At 35.8% G+C, this 24,060-nt stretch overlaps 1 protein-coding gene across 12 annotated transcripts in view; it reads left to right on the top strand.

The window, feature by feature from the left end:
- The window catches only part of LOC148976858 (myosin heavy chain, fast skeletal muscle-like), a 45,072-nt gene that overhangs the window by 12,188 nt on the left and 8,824 nt on the right, over positions 1 to 24,060 (top strand). For 2 of the 12 annotated variants that reach the window (XM_089118798.1, XM_089118805.1), the window contains exons 4-9: positions 4,158 to 4,251; positions 8,932 to 9,112; positions 9,264 to 9,315; positions 16,694 to 16,717; positions 16,805 to 16,914; positions 21,526 to 21,629. In XM_089118798.1, coding sequence (XP_088974924.1) covers positions 4,158 to 4,251; positions 8,932 to 9,106 — 269 coding nt within the window. In that variant the 3' untranslated portion in view covers positions 9,107 to 9,112; positions 9,264 to 9,315; positions 16,694 to 16,717; positions 16,805 to 16,914; positions 21,526 to 21,629. Of the gene's footprint in view, positions 1 to 4,157; positions 4,252 to 8,931; positions 10,386 to 10,708; positions 11,544 to 16,693; positions 16,718 to 16,804; positions 16,915 to 21,522; positions 21,630 to 24,060 lie in introns of those variants that run through there. The other 10 variants (XM_089118799.1, XM_089118806.1, XM_089118808.1 and 7 more) reach the window with 10 other exon arrangements.

The raw sequence follows: 24,060 nt of genomic DNA on the forward strand, positions 1-24,060 counted from the left end.
TTATAAATGTCTTTTTTGTCACTTTTGAAAAATGTATAAATATTAATTCATTTCAAAAAGAAAAAAATAACCTTACTGACTGACTCCAAACTGTTTAAAGAATAGGTATTTTATGGTTTAAAAATATAAAATATGTCCCAGCTAGGCTCCACCCAGTGAATCTCAGCCACATCAAACGCGTATGCCTTTGTGCTTGTTTCTGTTAAAAGTACGTGTTGTTTCCATAGTTAAAGAAAGCACTAATCATGTTGATTGACAGGACCAGCAAACTTGGATTCAGACTTCATGTGACCCTGTTCATGTAATCAATCTGTTTTGGTGGCCTTCTGTGGCATATCTTAAGCACAATTCAAAGAGAACTCTAAAAAAAACAGTATATGAGACATTTCAGAATTCAGTACTGCTGATTTTTGTTGAGTTACAAGTGCAGTGAAATATATTCCATACAAAAGTGTAATATTTAATTTAGAAAATGCTGTGAAACATGAATATAAATGGGAATTAGATGCTTGTGTGAACTAATTCCCAGGCAAGCAGGCCACTTCAATTTGTGATTTTTACCTTCAATTTTACCTCCCTTGATATAAAACTGTCTGAATATTGTGGAATATGATAATGCAAACAGGAATATACCAAAAAAATCACTGGGGACCAGATTACATAGGCTAGTGCAAACACGTCTCAGTACGTTATGCTGAGGCGCTTCTAATTTAAATGTACGATTTCGTACTGTAACCATCATCTCATTTCAAGAATATTCACAAGTTAGGAGTAATCCGAGGAATAGTTCACCCAAAAAAATCATTTAGTCACATGCATGTCGTTCCATGTATGACTTTTTATTGTGAGGAATATAAAAAGATGTTTGAATGAATGAACTCTTTCTTGATGATGATGAGATGTTTCTTTGAAGGATGCTATACAGGAGACAACCGAGGTTTGAGGTCATTTGTAACGGTTTGTAACTCTGTAAACGCAAAAGGAAATAAAACCCCCTATGTGTTACGGGTTCAGAAAAGTGTGATTATCCTTCCTTGCCACTTCTGCTTGCAGCCAGAGTCTGTGTAAATAAAGACAGTCTCACTCCAGAGGTCTGTTGTGTTGTGTTCTCTGTATGAAATGTTAATGAACTGAGTGATACCGGACACCCTCTGGTTAGTTTGAGGCAGTGGAAGCTCTACATTGTCTTCAGCTCTCTGACAGCCGTAATGCGTTCAGCCGTTGTCTCAATTTCCAGTTGATTAATGTACCTAGAAGTGGGAATGCGTCCTTCCCTGTAGGGAGGGGAAATGCATACCAATTTGAAGTGTAATTTCATGCACTTCTACTGAGGCATTCAAATGTGTAAAAAAAAAAAAAAAAGCTAGTATTCCTTGCGGGATCAAGCGGCTGGGTAAATGGGTTTGCATGATCTGACAGCTTTACTGTGGTCCAAGGCTTTTATGAAGGTGTTTTACTGGTGTTTGAAAGACCTGAGAGATCCATAATCAAACATCAGTGCATCAATGCTTGTTCTCAGCAAGTGTCATATCATGTGCTGTGTCAAACAGGCATCTTGTTCTCTGAAATATTCATTTTGAGCTCTGTGAAATATAGACTTCTGATAAAATGCACTTCATGACAGATGCTTTTCCGATGGAACAAGCAGTAATTTAGGATGTTTTTATTTCTTTTTCCTCAATCCTCAATTCCAACAGGCATGGATATTGACAGCCGATCTGTCTTGGTGCTACTTGGAAGTGTTTTTGTAGTCATTCCCCTGAGTTGCAAGGCCAAGCAACACAGAAGGGATGTGAAATGTGACTATAAGGCTTTTCTGCTACCTTGCTTAATGTTTTACATTTCTCAAAATTTACCAGAGGTTAACAATTAATCCTGGGTGTTCATACGCTGCTGTTTCACACTGTCGACCTGGGTTAACGTGCTTATTCGCAGTGTCAGTGTCACTGAATGGACAAACGGTACACGTATGCTTCCATAATGACTGTAGCATTGCGCGTCGTCATATCCTATTTATTGCCGACTAGACTGTAAAGTTTTTCCTGAATGGACTTTTCACACTATAAAGGTATCTTCACTTCAATTGTTGCGTTTTCCGTCACCATTTAAAATTGTTGCCCCTCAAATGCTGAAACTGCTGTTTATACGTGCTGTGACTATGAAATTATGAGGCACGCTATTGGTTGTCAGTTGCTATGCATCCTGTTGTAAAATTTTAACATTGCATCGTTTGATTTCACTGTTCCATAGACTAAAAAAGATATAAGATATAGAATCAGTGGACGTTGAACACTGTTGAAAAATGAATTGAAAAATCGTGTTCGGCACACTTGCACTGTACAAGTTTAGCACTGCAATGTGCGATTAATAATACGAAAGTGGTGTTATACCTGCATGCTTTCGAGTGGGTTTCTTAACCCCAGAGAAAAAGTGGTGCTAAACCCGCTTCTAAATTACAAGTGTGAAACGTTCCTTTACCCCTGGAATAAAAGTGGAATTGTATTTAGAATGATGATAACCAAGTCCAGCCTGGGGTTAAGCACAGTGTGAAAAGCCCTTTTGTTGTTTTATTAATGTTGTGTCGCAAAAGTCTGAAATTTCTAAATTTGTGAGATTTGGGATGTGAATTTAAAAAAAAAATCCATTGAAAGCACAATAAAGTTGTGATCGACGTCCTCCAAACTTGAGTATGAAGTTCATTTGGTGACTAAGCTTCTCACATTTATCATCCCGCTGTTATGCTAGCCCTGACTGTACCGTGTGTCAGAGATGTGAGAGGGGGATATCAACACATCCGCTACAATCCAGTCTCTGCATAATTTACAGCTCTGGGAACTTAAAATAGAGCCGAGTTCATTTGCCAGACCTTCTCCTGCATAGCATTTGCCATACAACATCCTAAAGAGACTGTAGAAATAATGCATACATTAAATATAAATATATTAAATTAAGAGGCTTTCATTGGAAGCCATTACTTGTAATACGGTTTTTAACTGACTTGTTGTATTGTCTGCTAAATGAATAAATATGGTATATTGATTAAAAGATAAATAAGCCTATGCTTACTTGATTTATCGATTTATTCACATCAAAGACAAAAATACTGAATTGGTATAAAAAGCAGCTTGGTTGTGCATTGAGGATGGACAAAAAATGCATGTATAATGATGAATTAAGAGGCTTGTTAGATTGGTTTATAGGTGACTTTAGTAAAAGATATTTAAAGTGTTTCTTCACCCAAAAATTACAATTCTATCATTAACAGTTCCAAACCCCTAAGACCTTCTGTTCATCTTCGGGGCACAAATGAAGATCTTTTTGATGAAGAGCTTTCAGTCCCTCCATTGGGAGCAACACAATTTACACATTGAAGGTCCAGAACGATAGGAAAGACATCATTAAAGTAAGCCATGTGACTCCAGTGGTTTAACCTCAATTTTATGAAGCACCACAAGTGTTTTGTTTGCTTATTATTTACCTCTATATTTATAAAATAATAATATATCCAATGCGGATTCACAAAAACACGCATACATCGTGGTGCTCATCCTACTGGATTGCATAAAAAACAAGTTAAACCACTTGAGTCACATGGATTACTTTAATGATGTCTTTCCTATCGTTCTGGACCTTGAATGTGGTAGTTGCATATTGTCAATGAAGGGACTGAAAGCTCTCAGATTTTAGTAAAAATATCTTTATGGAGAGAGTAAATCAGATTTGGTGAACTTAACCGTTTAAGATGCTATTGCTATTCAAAAGTTTGGGTAAGATTTTTTAAATCTTTATGCTGAAATTATTCTGTTTTAAAAAATGCTAGGGTTTTTTCATCATAGAAGTTTTGGTTTTCAATTCCAAATTTCATATATTTGCTGTATTTTCCTAATAAATGCTGCCTTAGTGAGCATAAGAGACTTCTTTAAAAACTTTTGAACTCTATGTTATTGAGTTATTAGTGAATTGCACAGAAACACATAGTTATAGCTACCAAGATCTTTTTAAATCAGCTGGACATAAGGTCGCCCTTCATATTTTGACCTAGTCAAATAGCCTAAATTGTTCAGACGGACCAACTGTCAAACGAAAAACAGTCTCTTACAACATCTCTCAATGCATCTTGATAATTGTGCATTTGCTTTGTATCTCTTTTTACCCAGGGTCGATAAGCAATATGCTTACAGATGGATGTATTCATTTTAGAGACACTGATGGATGCGAGCAGGGAGGAAATCAATCTCTCTTTCCTTTCAGGTATTGATCACTTGTTCAGGAGAGTTCAGTGTATCGGGACACGTATTAGAGGCCAGGATGTGAGGAAGTGTAAAGATGTTTAAATCAGTGTTGTTAAATGTGTGATGTGTGCGTTTTTATTAGCTTTGTGTCTCTATGGCTTCAGCACATTTATACGCATTGAGTTGATCATGTAGAAAAGCTCATAATGTGTGTGGCTTTGTTTAAAGCTTTTGAATTTTTTTCTTATTATAAGTTCATTAAATAAAAAAAGTGAAATATAAAACCATAAAAATGTGAATGCATTGCAGTATTATTCCACAGTCCTTTTTATTATCATTATAATGATATAAATATATTAAACCAATAAATTCTAAACTTCGGAAACATATAAACAAATAAATAAACTCTATTTAAGCATGATTTTATTTGTTGCCATTTTCATGGAAAGACACTATGAAATCCTTTTACAAGAAATTGATTTCATTCATCAACAGGCAGAGGTCTTAATCACTGCCAATTTTTGTTATAGTTTTGAATCGTTTGTAAATTAAAATGACTTGAAATAATGAACTGTTACACTTTCCTTTCCTGTCCTTCCGTTCGTTCGTTCGTTTTTTTATTTACATAGCACCTTACAGGCTACCATTGTAATAAAATCAACAAAACAGTAAGACAAAACATAAAAACATCCATGTACACATACTAATGTACTAAAATGCCAAAGAGTACAAATAAGATTTAAAGCAGCCCTTAAAAACATTTAGATTCAAGAAAGATCTATCTAATGGTTATATGTATGTGTTTATATAGTAATTTGCAATCTGCATCCGTAATTGAAAAAAAGATAATTAACATTGATTCTGTACTGTGTCCACCCCTAAAACCAGACCCAAATTCAGCTGCATAGGGTAGCAAACATGTACATTTAAAATCACCAATAATTAAGATTGAATCAGACAAAGTCTGTGATATTTAGGAGCACGATAAACGTTTACTCAAAGCACCAGCTTTATAATCCGACATCATCACGTGGGCTTCAAAAGTATAGTTCATAAATGGCAATTTATAATAAATATTAAAAATAATGGCAAGGCCACCAGCCCGACCGACCAGGGTTTCCTACCAAAGTCACAATCAGCTGGAGTTACTTCCATAATAGGGTTGAGATCAACAGCATTCATCCATGTTTCGACAATAAATAAAAAATCCATGTCGTTGTGTATAATAGATTGTTGTGGGTAGCCTATACAAAGGTGCTGCAATGCGTTCACAATGATTTCCCGAGTTGGCAGCACAGTGCTAGGATGTTGTGATTCCTATAGCCAGGTTTGCTTTCTTCAAGTCAAAAGAGTTGCTAAGCTCGGTTTCCTGCTCTAATGCAAGTTTACGAAAAAAGAGTGTTGCTTCTTTTATCATCCATTGAGTTAGATCACTTAGAAACGTAATAGCACACCTCTCCTGAACAAGCTGCATGATTTAAGAGACTGCATCATTTATGTCTATAGAGCAAATTGAGCTGGACAAGTTACATGCCAACTTAGGTGATTTGTTTAAATCCCTACACGTACATGTGAGCTGTTTGCCACAGCCACATTTCAGGCCTGCTTTACTATGCTCTACATTAATTAAACACGATGCTTCAGCTCCTGCATGGTTGAGTGCAACACTGGAATCTACCTCGCTTGTATTTTTCCGTTAGTTCTATTGGACCTTTTCTGAGCACTCCATTCTACTCTGAGAGTTTGCACCTCAAGTGAAAACCCACAGGACTGTAAGTGTGTAGCGGTGGTTTCAGTCTGTGCCCTGTAATCATCTTCACAGCCTGTTGTTATCTCCAAGAAACAAAATCCAACCTGCTGTCAAATTACTCAACATTGAACAGCTTCTCCTGAGAGCCACAATGGCATTCCAACCAGGCATCTTGCCAGCTCCTGACCCAAATCACAGATTTGTGAGAGAGAGTTTTCTTTTAAACACACGAAAATCGCGTTATTTCATTGACAGTAGATGGAGTCGTCATTAATGCTTATAGTCCCTGGACTAGTACAAGGAAGTTTTAACAGATGTACCAGACAGATGTTAACCCCTAAACATATTACTGCTCTTGTCTGCTTATTGTGGCAGTTTCTGTCGCTCTAACTAGACAACAAGACTTTCATTCTCACATGTCAATTTTTATTTTATTTTATATAAAGAGTTCCCCAACAATCAATATATGATACCATTAAAAAGTTTGGGGTCATAATTAAATTAATGAATATATTTTATTTAGCAAGGGTGCATTTAATTGGTCAAAAGACTTTTACATTGTTTCCAAAAATATCTTTTAAATTTTCTATTAGCTGAAAATTCAGCTTTATTTTGCTATAAAATTCAATTTTCTCCAAAACACGTTGGCCATAATTATTGGGACCCTTTTATTAAATACTTTTTGCAATATCCTTTTTCCAAGATCACAGCTCTGAGTTTTCTTCTATAATGCCTGATGAGTTTGTTTTGGATCGTTGTCCTGATGGAAGATCCAACCACGGTCCATTATAAGATTTCTAGCTAAAGCCAATTTTTTTTTAATCTGTTGATATTTGATAGAATCCATGATTTAGTTGATTGGAACTTCTTAAAGGAGTAGTTCACTTTTGAAAAAACTTTTGCTGATAATTTACTCACCCCCATGTCATCCAAGATGTCCATGTCTTTCTTTCCTCAGTCGAAAAGAAATTTAGGTTTTTGATGAAAACATTCCAGGATTTTTCTCCATATAATGGACTTCAATGGGAACCGGATGGTTCAGGTCCAAAAGATAGTGTTAATAACAGTTTCAGATGCAGCTTCAAATGTCTTTAAACGACACCAGACGATGAATAAGGGTCTTATCATGCGAAACGATCGGTTATTTAAATGCTTATTCCAAAAATGTAACTTTTCTAAGGACAAATGCTAGCCTTTCTCCATTCTGTGAGGTGCGTTTGCAACGTCACGTAGTACGTAATTACGTTCAAAAGGTCACGGGCGACGTAGCCGGAAGTACAGAGTCAGAGTGTTTACAAGTTGAACGCATAGGTTGAACGTGAAAACTAACTCAAACGCCGTTTACAAAAAAGGAATTAAAAGGTAAAACAACGATGTCGGACGATTTTGATTCTGTACTTCCGGCTACGTCGCCCGTGACCTTTTGAACGTAATTACGTATTACGTGACGTTACAAAAGCGCCTCACAGAATAGAGCTAGGCTAGCATTTGTCCTTAGAAAAGTTACATTTTTGGAAAAAGTTTTGAAATAACCGATCGTTTCGCATGATAAGACCCTTATTCATCGTCTGGTGTCGTTTAAAGACATTTGAAGCTGCATCTGAAACTGTTATTAACACTGTCTTTTGGACCTTGAACCATCCGGTTCCCATTGAAGTCCATTATATGGAGAAAAATCCTGGAATGTTTCCATCAAAAACCTAAATTTCTTTTCGACTGAGGAAAGAAAGACATGGACATCTTGGATGACATGGGGGTGAGTAAATTATCAGCAAAAGTTTTTTCAAAAGTGAACTAATCCTTTAATTATTGCCCTTATTCTTTAGCTATTTTCTTACAGCCACTTTCTATTTTGTGATTCTCAACAATCTTTTGATGCACATCTTTGGTTTTACTCATTGTGATGGATGACTAAGGGAATTTGGCCTTTGTGTTCCCTCATATTTAAACTCCTGTGAAACAATTTTATATTAGTCATCCTGGTGTGCTAAAAAAGGTAGCCTGGATAAACAATGCAGATTTATTATCTTACATTTTTTTAGATTTACCATGACTGCCATAAATTCTGACCACCACTGTATACATGTTAAATATACACATACAAGGGAAGTACCAACAGTTCTTTCCATTTAGAGAGCTGTTTATCATGTATATTAGTTTGTTATCTGTATAGATTTGATCGGTGCTTTTAGCCCTCTGTCTTTAAAGTCCAAATCCACTGAATAGAGAAGCAGTTAAATCCTGACATTCTATCCTGTTTCTATTTCTCCTTGCAAAATCCGAACAGTGTGGGAGGAATTCATTAACAAACGCTTACCTGTATTTTTTTTTTTACATATTTGCCTAGCCTTGAATGTCTGAATAAAGCTTTCCCTATCCTCACAGCTCCTACAAGACCTAATGCTCAGATCCACTTTGTCATATATTTTATTTTATTTATTTATTTTGCAATGTGCTTGTGAATGTAGAGTTTTGAATGCTCCATCATGGCCCTTAGAAATTGTCTTGTAGGTCTTGTAGACTAGTTTTTTTTTTTTTTTGGATCCCATTCTTCAAATGACTTATTTTGTGTCTCACAGAAGAAAGAAAGTCATACGTGTTTGTATTAACATGAGGGTGAGTAAATGATGACAGGATTGTCATTATTGGGTGAACTATCCCTTTAAGGAATGTGTTATAAAAAATATTTTTTCCAAGGACAACTGTAGTCTGTTGCCTCATTTTGTGTCTCTTTTAAAGTGCGGCTACATTGTTGTAGGGATTTTTATCTGAATGTTACACTGAATAACGCGCAAAGCATTGCTTTGTTTAGCCGTTATCGGCTTATTCTCTGAGTCAGAACCACTTTACCACATCACACAATAGTCTAAAGACAAGGCTGGATCAAAAAAAAAGCTCTGCTGCTGGCTGCAGCTTCAAACACAGTGAATCTCTGATACCTTTCCACAGATTCACCTCCGGAGTGCTCTGTCTGAGGTCAGCTTTACTCAGCCAGCTGGAACAGCTGTCTCGGCATTTGTTTCACCAGAGAAACACTGATCGCCTCAGATGTACCTTGCAGGTCCTGTCAGCTCTGTTCCGCTTCCCCGTGAGAAACGCGCTGAGGGAGCTGCACATGCACTAGGAGGAGGTTGTTTTGCAGGGCATTTGCATTCTCAATTTGGCTGCCACTTACATTTATAATATATCTTTGTTGTATTTTCTTGTTGATTGTCTAGGTGTGTTATGTAGATAATTTACTTCTCATCAGAATTTAATCTCAGATGTTTATTTTTTGTCAGACGGATGGTCTGGACCAGACTTGATGGCACAAGTTATACCTGGCTATGCAAGGTATTTACTAAATAATGTTTGGTTACACTTTATATTAAGGTGGTTGACATATTACATTGTAGGGATACTCCACTTTTTTTTGGAAATAGGTTAAACAGATTTAGTTTTACCGTTTTCGAATCCATTCAGCCGATTTTCTGATATTTAGAAGAATATCAGTAACCAGACCGTTTCTGGTCTCATTGACTTCCATAGTAGGAATATAGGACCAGAAATACAGTAGAAACATTATTTTTGTGAAATGGCATTACTATTTTTTTTGTATTTGAATATATTTTGAAATGTAATTTATTCATGTGATGGCAAAACTGGATTTCCAGTCTTCAGTGTCACAAGATGCTTCAGAAACCATTCTAAAATGTTTATTTGATGCTCAAGAAATATTTATTATTATTATCATTATTATCATTATCATAGTTGAATACAGTTGTGCTGCTTAATACTTCTGTGGAAACCGTAACTATTTATTTATTCATTTTTACAGAAAGTTCAAAATAACAGCATTTATTATAATGAAGAAATCTTTTGTTACATTATAGATGTCTTCACTGTCACTATTGGTCAATTTAAGGCATCCTTGCTGAATAAAAGTATATCCCTTTCTTTCAAGAAAAAAAATCTTACTGGCCCCAAAATTTTGAACAATTCTTTTTTTAAACAAAATTTGAACAGGTTACCTTTAACCTGATATAAAAATCGAATAGAACTGCAGAATGAATTTACATACAGTACATGGCAGTTTGCAGAATTACATTAAAGGTCAATCTCTAAGTGAAAATGCTAAATTGGTTTAATTAACTAAATAAAACCATTTGGTCAGCTTTATTAATTGCAGCACAATACATAATCAAATTGAACTGTAAGAACATTTCTGGAAATTGGAAATTGCTGTTGACACAACGTGGGCATTTTAAATCAAAGACGCTCAATTTGCCTGCTAAATGTTGTGACCCACGCATCAACTTTACCTCAGAGGAATTTAAAAGCTTTTGTTCTGTCCAGAAATCCATTTGGTGGCACACTATGAATATTCCATATATTAAGCAATATAGTTTCACAGACTTGCTCAAGTTAACACAGTCTCATCCCAAAAAGTCATATAACTGACGTTTTGGGACGTATTTTGACCATACGTCAATATCCGCCTTTTTAGGGCCCCCTTAAACGTCGGTAGATGGCGATCCCGGGCCGTCATACAACTGACGCTTTACCTTTAACATCAGTTAGGTGACGGGTTAGGTTTAGGGTTAGGTTTAGGTATGGGGTAGAGTTAGGATCCCATAACCTCATCTACCGACGTCTAAGGGGGCCCTAAAAAGGCGAATATTGACGTATGGTCAAAAGACGTCCACGTCAGTTATATGACGTCTTGGGATGAGACCGGGTTGGTCAGGTTGTATATGATGCTGCGACTGATGGTGAAAACCGCTACAAAATCCCATTGACATAACGGAGGCAAAATATACATTTAGGCTATTTTGGGGACATTTTGCTGGAACATTTCCTAAATCCACCCGCCATTGACAGATGTGGCACAAAGTTAATTTATGACTCTGATTACATTAGATTGAACAAATAGCCAAGAATCAAGCTGTTCAAACTCATTGCCAACTATCCTGCTGTCTATGACTGACAGCATGTTGCCTTCTGTTGAAAAATGGATACTGACAGCTATTAGAAATCGCATCCACAGGCTCTAATCAGAATTATAGTTGGCTTCCTGCCAGCTTGAATCCTCAGACAGATGTCTATGGGCCAGGATGTTAGATTGAGTTTCTCCCTCGTGAACCCTGGATGAAAGAAAGTCAACACAATTCTCACAAAAAACCCCACCTGAGTGTTGTAATCAATTAACACTGTTACACTAAAGGCAAGGGGTGCATTAAAGAGGGGACGTGTTCATTAGAAGCCAATCAATTGTCGTTGGAAGCCTCTTATTTGGTTTTATCTTGACAGTTTATTTCTGCTTTATTTATTAATTATTATTAAACAAGTCTCTGGAATAATGGACTCTAATTAGTCAACTGTATCAATATTTTCTAACCTTCATCATTGTCATCATTAGTATTATAGTATTGTGGTGTTCGTCTTGTTGCTAGGCAAATTGTTTTGGACTATTTTGACAATCTTTACCAATTTTTTAAGATAATATATTGTAAAGGTAAGATTATGAAATAAATAAATTGTCTTGGATACTCCGGTTACTTACTTCATTGTAAGTAAGCACAGCCCCCCCCCCCCCCCATGGTTACATTTAACAACTGACAAATTACAGTGTGCTTACACAGTTAAAATGGGCTCTAGTATTCAGCATAATAGTTTCCTATCATTAAATATATATATTGCTTCTCAGCGCATTGAATGTTGTATTGATTTGGGAATTTAAAGCTTCAGTCTTTGTGAGCTGCTATGTGTTGGTTGTGTCTTTCTGTAAGAGACTTGCACTGCTATTCATTTTGATGTCTGATGCGAATGGGAGTTGGACAACGGCAAAGGCAAATAGCAAAAGTGAACTATATTTCCTGGTTGAATTGGCCTGTGAGTGAATCGTTCTTCAATTTGACCTGAATAGAAAAATATTTGAACGGCAGCATTCATTTTGAGCTTGCATTAGGGACTTAACCAAAACTGAGGCAATGCATTAAATATAGCAAAATTCTAAACAAAAAGTTTAGTACAAAACTGAGCATGCTCAGTGTTTGTCCTATATTTTGCCAGAGACTGGGGAATCAAGCCAAAAAGATTTGTGTTCCTCGGTTAGTGCGTACGAACATGTTCAAAGTCAATTTACATCTTTATCTCTCCTTCTTTTTAAAATAATCAATCCGTGCTGCTCTATTTTCACTTCTAAAGCGCAGATATGCTGGCAGAGGCTGCAATCTTTCTCCCTGTGATTTCATCTGTGGGATGTTTTCTATCAAAGCCAGCTTGTCCTCAAAAAAAAGTCTCATATCCTCTATTTGAAGCTGTGCCATATTTGTGTGTGTGTGTACTGGATGTGTATCACTGCTCTTGAAAGAAGTGACATGAGCAGCGATCGCTGGTGCTTAATTTTTTCATCATTATCGTTAATGTCAGGTTCAGATATTTCTTTTATATAAGCAGATTCAATCCAATAGAGCAGACATATCGTGAAAACCAGGATTTTTCTGGCTCTTTTGAAATAAAAAGTTTGTTCCATGTAGACATGCTCTGACATTCATAAAGCTTTCTCTTAGTCCACAGAAACTATATTTATGGAGATTTATGCAGCATAAATGGGTAATGATGTCACACCCATGAACAGATTTACTTATGACCGCCTACATTTACATATCACCTCTTAGTATTTGGTATTCAGCAAATTTGTGCGTTTAATATTTGAAAATGTTAGCCAATCAATCATAATAAACATCATTTACGCTTCTGTTCACAAGTTTGGAGATGGTAAGATATATACTTTATATGTTTTTCAAAGTCTCATCCTCACCAAGGCTGCATTTATTTGATATAATTTTTTTGAAATATTATTGGAGTTTAAAATTCTATTCGAATACATCTTAAATGTAATAAATGAGCAGTTACTCTAGTTTTTAGTGTCACTTGATCCTTCAAAAATCATTGTAAGAAACATTATTATTATTATCAATGTTGAAAAAAGATGTGCTATACTTAAAATAACCAATACATTATTCAGAACTATTTGATGAATAATATGTTTGACAGAACAGCAATTACTTGTAACATAATAAATGTCTTTTCATGCACTTTTGATCAATTTAAGGCTTCCTTATTATTGTTTTAAATAACTACATAGCTTTTTTTTTCTAAATAAACGCAAACACACATATATATATATATATATATAATATATATATTAGGGATGCACCAATTTGGCCGATACCGATAACCGATAATTCTTTATATTTGAAAGCCGATAACCGATATATCGGCCGATAAATCTAAATCCAATTTTTTTTTTAGCATTTTTGAGAGCCTGATTGCAAAAACAAAAGTCTCACAATTAAAATCCATTTCCCGATCACACACTTATAATGTTCTCATTATAATTTCATGTAGCCGATATGACAGCACATTTTGTACTTAACTATATTTTCCTTTTTGATTCCAATCATATTTCAAGCAATTAAGATCAATCATGTTGAACAGTGCGCATCTTAAGTGTCTCAAGTGTCAAGTGTTAAAGAAAATAATTTGTTATTTATCAGCTTTAATATATAAGCCAAATTTTATTGTCGGGCCGATAATGATAACATAAAAATGAACAAATATCGGCCGATACCGATATGGTGGCCGATATATATTGTGCATCACTAATATATATATATATCATTTAAAAAATAAGCTATTTCATTTAGAAATGATGGGATGATTTCAATTACAAAAAAAGGTTTTGTCTAGTTGGGCAATAGGACAACCATATTGAATCCACCAGCAATCTTATGACCTGTAAGTTACCAGTTTCATTTTAATGTTTTAACAGAGGAGGCATTGAACATGTAAAAGTAATTTTAGACAGACAGACATCGAGTAAATGAAATGACACAGCGACCCAAAGTGTTACAGCCACTCATCAGGACAGTGAACCCAGCAAATAATGCAAAATGCCAGTCACAGACACTTAAGCTTATCTGGAGAAACTTAATAACAAGGCTTCACAGGAATAAGCTCTTAGGGTTGTCAGCGCAGGATCACAATAGGCTGATGAAATGGCTTAATCAGCCGCCTCCTAACCATTCATCTGAAACCTTCAATATTATCCCACCTCAGCAGGAATTACGCTACAATTCCATGCAAGAGACAGAGACAGAAAAAGAGAGATGATTAGCGTCTCATCCTGCAAGAACACTAGCTTTTTCCCAGACTGCCTTGCTCTTCCTGTTGACATGTGTGGTGTAGTCATTCATCCTCCTGTTGGACACGCTCAAGTGATTCAGTACGCTGCCATATCCAATATGACTGTGATCTCTTGTTGTAAAACATATTTGAATGCAATTTCTTTTCTGTGGCACTACAATGCCTTGTTTTTTTTATCAGCATACTGATATATATTCTTGTCTTATGCTGTCTTGTAAAAGTGAGGCCCCTCTTGAATTGGAATATTTTATCATCCATCAAATGATGAGCTGAATTCTTATGAGTGAGGGTGTTTATATGTATACTGTATGTATGTATGTATATACAGTATGTATATATATATATATATATATATATATATATATATATATATATACATATACATATACATCTGTGTGTGTACTTGTAACATTTCAGCACTCTTAAAAAACGCAATAAAATAAGACAATAAAATATTGGAGCTACTATATTATTTCTTCTTCATCCTATAATAGAAAAGGTGTCCTAATTAAAGAATCACTCGCATACATTTATCTGTGTATAAATGGATTATGATTGGACTTTCTTTAGAAAACTGCACACATACGCAGTCCAAGCGGTGTGCTTTGTCAGCTTGTCAAGTGTGTGAATCACAGGTAATGTTCCCTGCGATATCTTATTATCCTACTCTAAATTGAAGTTTCATTAAAAAAGGCCCAATGGGTACTCGCTCCAGCGGTCTCAGATTTAGAAGTCTGCCCACCTACCACCAGGCATTTTAATCAAAGTTAAATCAAGGAAAAATGAAATCTTATCAGTGCACGTCGACTCATTTCTTTGTCTCGCTTTCCTTAAATCAGTCAGAGATCCCAGGGAATCGTGATTTTATTCTTTACTGGTGGTTTGTACAAGTTTTAATTGCAGCTCCAGCCGACTTTCTCAGCTTTTGTAAGAAAGAAAAGGTTGATTACTGCCTGAGGTATTCAGATGCAAGCTGGATTTCTGGGCGAAAACAAAAGGCACAGAGACAAAAACAAGCACAAAGGCGAAGTAAGAAATAATTATTTATTTATTTGCTAATTAAAAATCTTAAATGAATAGTTCACCATTTTCTTCTGTGGTTATACATTACATGGCATTGTTTATTATTGTTACAATCTTAAAAAAAGAGTGTATAGAGTACAACAGCTTGTCACTTGGGCATTACCCTTAAAAACGTTCTTTGTTATTTAAGGTATATGTTACTCTAAGGTACTAATATGCACCTTTTAGGGTTAAAGAAAAATGTACAAATATGACATTTTAAGGGTACTGCCCCACATTTCTTTCTGAGTGTATGGTTTTCTTTTTAACAGAAGGTCTCCTATTGTGTTTTAGGTGATAAATACAATGCAGGTTTAACATGAAGATGAGTAAATAACGTCAACACATTCATGTTTAGGTTAACTAATCTTCTAAGGCTGTATCTTCAAGTAGAATGTCTTCAGAGAAAAGACTAAGCATTTTCTGCAAAAATGTCTCCCTAGTACAGTACAAATATGTGGGAATATTGTCTTCCACATAACCAGTTTATATAATATATTGTACTCTCCAGAATATTGAAGAAATGTGTTCCCTGCCTTGGGTTCATCTTCTTCTTCTGATGTCTATAAAGCAATAAATATCAGCATTATGGCTTCAGGCCCACATTAGACCAGAGCATCTGATTGGTTTGAATGACCCTGAAAGCACAATAACTGTGCAGGCCATTTCCTGCATATCTGTAAAGGAATTATTCACACATAGCTATTTTTAAAAAAAAAAAAAAACGGATTATTATTATTTTTTAAACGTATTAATATTTTATTTTTATTTTTTTAAATGTGTTTGTTTTATTCATTACCTTCAAAGTATGTACATTGTAAAAATGTCTACCCATTTCAACTTAAAAACATAAGTTCAGTTGCTGCTTTAAATTAAGTAAAATCAACTTGGTTGTACAAGTCATTTCAACTTAAATTATATTAAACTGACTTAAAAAGATGAATATCTTGTTTCATGAATCTCATATAAATATTTTATTTAAAAAAGTTGAAATTGCTTTAATTATTTGTAAATGTTAAAGTAATGTAAAAAATAAGTTGCCATAACAGTGTATTCAGCAGTAGCTTATTATATTTATACATTTTAATATGCTTGTATTTTTTTTTTGCCATCATGTTACAGCACAGTCAGGTGATATGACTAAAAAATAAAATATCAAAAAGATGTGATCAGTGGTTTTGTAGCCACAGTTATTAAAATGCTGAATTTCTATAGCCCACTTTTACTCTCATATTTCCCTTTTAATATTGAAAGGGATTTGGACACCACACAGGTAATCATTGATTCCCACTTCAAATTCACTCATGCAAACAAAGTCGATACGAACATCTGATTTCTTGACTCGTCTCCACAGCCTCATCAGAATATCAAAGCGCTGCTGTCCCGTTGAGGCTCTTGGTTATTTTGTGTCTCCTGCTTGCAATCTCAAATTTATAACCTCTTATTTCTCTCTACTCAGGTGTGCCAGACAGAGGAAGGAAGGGTAAGAAGTCTCCTTTTATTTTCTCTAGTTCCCATATTGTTTTTCAGAGTCTAAATGCATTTGATGCTCTTCGATATGATCACCTAGGTGTATCTGCAATAAAGTCGGTACAGTGGCAGAGAAATAACAGCTTTAGTTTGCATTACGACCTGAGCACCAGAATGATGAAGCCTGTCATGACCTCTGCAGTGCAAAAGGTAATGGAAAATAGAAAGTTATTTTTAACCCAAGCATTTATGTAGCACAATGCATTCAGAAGAGGAATTTAGAGGATTGCGGTTGAAGGAAAGGGTTGAATAGCTGTGATTGAGTATAAACACCATTTGATGTGCGACATTTGTCAGATGCTAAGTCAGCATAAAAAGTAGATGAATTCTCATTTCTGCTCCAGAATGAAGTTTTCCCGGTGTCTGAGCAACCTGAATATGAGTTCAAGGAACAGTTCACTCGAAAATGAAAGTTCTGTCACCATTTACTCAACCTCATGCCATGTTCTTTTAAACATGTATGTCTTCTTTCATAGAACATGAATGCAATTGGAAGTGCTTCTTAATCTTCCAAAAAAGATTCAAACACCATTAAAAAAATTCAAGTGCTTCATATGACTATACAAGTCTATTAGCTTTGTGTTAGGAACAGACATTTTAAAAACCATTATTCACCCTGAGCTTTTAGCCATTGGAACAAGATCATTGAGTCAATTTTGAACTTGAGAACAGGATCAGTCTAATTTGTGAATGAACATGCCACTCGAAAGAATGATTCACTCTTGAATCAGACATTGCAACTTCTCTCATTAAAAAGTGTGTTACAATTTTTCTTCCATTGCTTTCGCATGGAAGAAATAAACTCACACGGGTTCGGAATGACATGATAATTAGTGAATGATGACAAAGTCTTCAGTTTTGGGTGAACTATCCCTTTAAAGATGAATAGACACAATACTACTATCAAATGTGTTCACTAGGCTGACCATTGCTACTTTCAGTTTTATTTTCTTAGCGATGATGCGTTTTCAAAACCCATCTCGCACAGAACTTGTTGGTAAAAACTGAAAGTAAATGTATTAAAACAAACGTTTGAATATGCCAGAAACCCATAACTGGTTTTCATTCTGAATGCACCAACAAGTGATTGTCAGTAATTGGATCGTAAGCCTGATCATGACTTTTTGGACTGCACCATCATATCTTTCAAGCACTCAAAGGCGCCTGGCTCTACCCTGGGTCTTCTGCGATGCCAAATCCAGCGTTTGAGCACTGCAGCTGTGTAGTGCAGATAGCTTGCTGTCAAAAGCTGTTTTTCAGGCGAGGGACAATTATGCTCAATCAGAGATGATGCTTTACTGAGTGTTTTCCTCCCTCTCATGTGCCTCTGATTTGGTTTACGAGAGAATGTGACTGATGGCGATCTTCCAGAGATGTTGAGCGAGTGGGGTTTTAAAATTGCAACAGCAGCCAATTATGGAACAGAGAGAGCACACGCTCATTAAATTTGCACCAGAATCTCGGCATTTGGAAACCATTAGCTCTGAAACTTTATTCTCTATTTCAGATGTTTTTTCTGGGAGCATACTGATAATAGAAGTACTGGTTTAAAGCGTTATGGAAATTCTGTGTACCAGCAGATGTGAACAGTTGAGAGTGCAGTGATCATGTTGATACACCAGCAATCGAGGCTGGAATTCAGTTTGTTTGTTTTCTGTGCCGCTTGGCGGCAATCTGAAGTGCACTAGTTCATGTTCAAATTAAACCTTTAAACGGAAAGTCATCCAGTTGAGCCTTTCGTGGTTCATTTACTCACCTTGGTATGGGAATCGTGAATAATTTAAAGGTGTAGTTGACCCAAAACATGAAGATTTTGTCATCGATTATTCAATCGCGTGTTGTATAAGACTTTCATTCATCTTTAAAACACAAATGAAGATTTTTTTGAAAATGGATGAAATCTGAGATATTTCTGTCCCTCTATTGAAAGTCTATTCACCCAAACCTCTCGATGGATTGAACGAAAAAAGTCATCTAGTTGAGCCTTTCATGGTTCATTTACTCACCTTGGTATGGGAATCGCGAATAATTTAAAGGTGTAGTTGACCCAAACATGAAGATTTTGTCATCGATTATTCAATCTCGTGTTGTATAAGACTTTCATTTTTTTGAAAATGGATGAAATCTGAGATATTTCTGTCCCTCTATTGAAAGTCTATTCACCCAAACCTCTTGATGGATTGAACGAAAATCGTATTGGTTTGGAACAACATGATGGTGAGTAAACTATCCCTTGAAGAAAATTATTACATTTGGGTAGCCAAAAGGAAAATTCCGATTGCTTTTAGTGATTCTTGTTCCTTAACGATCCCATTAATAATGATGGAAATTCCAAATTCTGAGATTGAAGATTTTTCTTGTCTTTTCAGAGGTAGATGCAATGCAATAATTTACCTTAATGTAAAAAAGTAGTTAACGCGTTGTCACGTCGCAACGCACCACATCCAGTGTCAATCTTAAAAATAATAGTTATTTATTAGCATTTATTGTCCCATAAAGAATCTTTAACATCCATGGGATCTTACTGTACAAAAAGATCTTTATAGTGGAAAAAGGTTCTTTAGATTCTTAAAATATATTTGAGAAAATACTTACCTGTTCACTGAAAGGTTATTTGTTGAACCCAAAAATGGTGCTATGGCACTTTTCTGCAAAAAAAGGATAATTGATTATAATGGTTTCTTGCCTTTTATCACATCGGAAAGTGTTTTGGCGCTCACGTCTGGTCTGTGAGGACTCTGCTATTCTCTTAGAAAAGCATTTATAGTTGTATTTATCATTCTTGGTGTGAAGAGACATATAGTTGTACATTGTTTGTCAGTAATGAACTGGTTTTACTGATTTTCTTTGGCTTACATTGTGCACTATTTGAATGATGCATGCTATGCAGAGTGTTTCAAATCAGTCACTTATCCATTTCAGTTAGGCTATGTAGGTATCGAGGAATTAGGTTATGGATTCTCGGTGAAAAAAAAAACACGGCAAAGAACGCCCTGTTTTGTGCAAAAACATAATTTTCTAGTGAGAAAAAGTGAGGTTTCCCCATGCTCAGCAGAGAAAAAGAGGTTTAATTTGCGCTCCAAAGTGACAGGGACTGCCGATAAGCACTATCACACTCACCTCGCAGAGAACCGCATGTTTCAATTTAGATTTTGATTTAATCTTAAAATCCTTGTTCCAAAATCTGTATTTTTGAACGCAACAGTAAAGCAGTGAATTTTAATTAAGATCTTCAAGCAGAGCGCAAGATAAAGATTGATGATACAATCAGTTATAGCCTGTATGTGAAGAATGAGATGTTTTTCTAGTTACTAATACGCACACAGTGAATTATTAAGACTGTGCTTCTGCTCCTCGTGCATTCATAATAATATTTCATCACACGTTACAGTCATCCAGCCTCATTCGATGCAAATTATTATTGCTGTAATATATTAGCACAAACATCAACACATTTTTTTGGCTTATTTATTATTTGCGAGTGTGACTCGACGCATAAAATTCCACTTACTGTTGTGAGTGGAAAGAACATCGTATTAGATCAATAACAGACAGCCGTGTGTGTGTGTGTTTGTGTGTGTGTGTGTGTGTGTGCTCACAAAACTCAACCTACCTGATATGAAACTTGGAGGCGGGACCCCTCAAAAACTCATCTGTCTCTGGCTCCACTACACTGTCATCTGTATTCCTCTCTTTAAGGAATACCGTTATATGCAGGTTTAAATGGCATTCTGTCAGCATCCTGCCATGCATTTCTAGCTTCCCCAAAAACCCTGTTATTCTCCACCGCAGGATTTGTAAAAAAGAACATATAAACAATACAGGATACTATCTGTACTTGTTCACGTATAAGCTATTAAATTGCAAAATTTTCGTTGTAAATGTGATAATTGCATTTTACACTTTCTGTGGTTGGAACAATACATCTATTATATTATTTCTATTTATATTATGGTAATTTTCTCTCAAGGAACTGTTTTACTAGAATGTGTTTCTCTGTTTTCTGTGCCAAACTCTGCAAGGATCTCGTGATTCTGAACTCCCACTTCAGAGTGTGAACTCATCGCACTGCTGTTTTGCATAATTTCTCTTATAAAGCACTGAATCTTTTGTTGGAGCCTTAGTCTACATCCTTTGTACTAGTACAATCAATGCTGTATTTCTGCTTTTCCCTCACATCATTTCATGTTTTTGGCTCTGATTCGAACAGAACAAAAAAAAATATATATATATATAACTGAGCTCTCTCAAAACAGACAAGCGTTCAAAACAAGATTCATCCACCCACTTGGATTATGTCGTGTTGAAACAGAAGGCCGGAGAGGGATGCTTTGTTCATGTGTAGGGGTTTTCCTGACTCGGGTATTAGAGCAGCGGATCCCAGAGAGGGTGGACTTGAGAGTGCACGGTTGGGAGTGATACAATTTCTCTTCTTGGTGATAGTGGGAAAAGAAAGACTGGAATAAAAAGATACAAAAAGTGATTTTGCTCCATTTAACAAATCTAAGCTGAAAATCTTGGATGCACTTAGTGTTCACCCTTGCTTCTCACTTGAATAGGTTTGTGATTAATGAGTAGCATCTGAAACACAGTATAATGAGATATAAATAATGTTGTTACCAATCCGCGTAGTGATTGCGACTGCTGGAACCGGAAAAAATCCATTAGTTAGGTAAAACACTTCAACAAACATTCAGCTGAAAATCTAGCAGAGGCATTTGTGAGGAGAGTATTGATTGAGATGTTTTTTGTGCTCAGCAGGTTTTGCCTTCAGAGCCGACGGTCCAGAGGTCTCTTAATATACGAGCGTGTGCCGTTAAATAGAAACCGTGTGCGATGCCTCCCATGGTGTGATTGCTCAGCACGTTTGCTCTTTTCACAATTCAAAACCCTCCTATGTGTTAACGTGCGGTCTGAAATGTCCCTGGTTTGTGTTCTTTGGTCCACCTAAGCTATTACTGCTATTCAGGTAATTACTATTACAGGAATGACCGAATTAGATTTCCTAATGTATTTAGAAAAATTCTTTTCTTTTATTTATTTTTTTACTTTAAAACCCATGAAATCATAATAGTAGTTAACTTGTGTAACTTCTAAAAAAAATTTTGGGTTGGAATTCGCTTGAAGTTGTTCAAGCTGCATTTATTTGATCAAAATTACAAATAGGAAACACAAATATTATTACAATTTAAAATAACTCTTTTCTTTTTTCATACATTTTCAAATGTATTTATTCTTTATGATGGCAAAGCTGAATTTTCATCAGTCATTACTCTAGTCTTCATCTTAGTGATTCATCAGAAATCATTTTAATAAGCTGATTTGCTGCTCAAAAAACATTTCTTATCAATGTTGAAAACAGTTGTGCTGCTTTTTTTTAAAAAAAGTTTTAAAAAACAGCATTTATTTGAAGTGAATTTTTGTGTTATGTAAATTTAATTATTATTTTTTATTTATTTACATTTAATATATACTGTATAGTCTTCTTATTTAGTCAATGACACAACATGCGTCAAAACCGCCGCCATCTTGGAACAGGGGTCTTGTCATAGGAAGTAGCTAGGTAATCTCTGCCTTTACTTCGAATTAATTGATAGTGGCAGACTTTTGTGCAGCGTATGCGTCACACGAATTAAATCTGAACCACATTTTTTTTCTGGAATCAATCAATCGAATCCATTGGAACGAACCAAAAAAAATAAAAAATCGCATTCATGATTTTATGGTAATTTTATTTCCGTTTGCCTACATTGACGCTGATGCATTAAAGTGGAGGGGCTCCCCTGTTCCAAGATGGCGGCTCTATTGACGCATTCGTTGTAATGAACTGCCGTAGCCAAGGCGACATCTTGTGTATATATCTATGGGGGCCTACAGCAATTTAGATTATAAACTTTGTTGATTTTTGTCTGCAAGGCTACGTTCTTTTTACGGCAACACTATTTTAGGGTCCACACTGATGAATGTTTTTTTGTAACTAACTGAATGAGACATCTCGGCTAACAAAACTGTTAAAGGTTAACTATGTTTAAACTCAACTGTCATCCTAATTCCCACACAGAGTATTCCCTGTTCTGCTGTGTTGGTTCCATTAACTTTAGCTGAAGATAATCGCTTCTGCTTTCTCTTTACCCAGCTGGCCAGCTCAGATAGAAGAACTCAAGCCTAATTTGCACAGTCAGTATGCACCTACTCCATAGACAGTGTGTAAACCAGAGGGGGCTGAGTTCACCCATCCAGAATAAAGCGTTATTGAGGATGAAATGGGATTTTTAATTGGCTAGGGTTACCGTGCCACGAAGGGGCTCCGACAGGTCCGGTCTTGTCACAATGACACTGTCCTACAATACAATGCTGTGGCATTTGGCTGTCCGAAGCACAAATGTGTGTCTCTTCGCATTACATGGAATAATGGCATTATGGGACAGTGTTTCGTGGAGCAGAATTCAGGCCTTTCATAAATTATACCCTCACGATACTGTATTTGCATATTAGACAGGTTTAGATTACTAGCACAGCAATATCTCATTTGTTTTTATTAAACACTGGAGACGAGATGTTCTGGAGTGCATTATGTCTGACTTTTTTTTCTGCATTGCATTGCATTGCATTAACTTTGCATCTGAATTTATGATTAATGCAGGACTCCAGGGCTCACCTATCATGCTCCAAAGCCTGTTGTTTTAGGGAAATCAATATCTGAAAGGTGCAAGGTGGATTTCTCCCAGCTCTTCATGCATCGCTGGCTTCTTATTCAGCATGTGTATGTATTTCTAAATGTATTGCTTATCGACCAGTGCAAGAGCAGACTCAAAAGAAAAGCATACTATTCATAATGCATCATTGCAATTTATTAAGATGTTCTTTTACCAAAGGGATTGAATCTGTTGAAAACGGAAATTGTCATTTTTTAACTCAAAAGTTTAGAACAGTACATTTGAGAAGTTAGATATTTGGTGTGATTCAAGGACGTCTTGTATACAAAGCAGCTATGCTTAAATGTTTATGTGAAGGATATTGCCAACATAAGCAGTGGGCAGATGGGATCTAGCCATTAATGAACCATTATGCTGATTAAAGCCATTGCCGGCAGAAATTATTGCTTCAATTATTGACAGCCTTTACACTAAAAATTCATTAAGGCAGAGAGAGGGATTCCTGTTAGCCGGTCCTTAATACACTAAATGCTCTCCAGATGTAATTCCGATTATATCCGTGCATATTAATTGAGATTCCAAATCGTAGGGAGTTTATTTGTTCAGTCCAAAGTGCACTTCAGATGGCATAGGGAACAAG

This window comes from Pimephales promelas, chromosome 13, assembly GCF_988280905.1.
Source record: "Pimephales promelas chromosome 13, fPimPro1.hap1.1, whole genome shotgun sequence".
Classification (NCBI taxonomy): domain Eukaryota; kingdom Metazoa; phylum Chordata; class Actinopteri; order Cypriniformes; family Leuciscidae; genus Pimephales; species Pimephales promelas.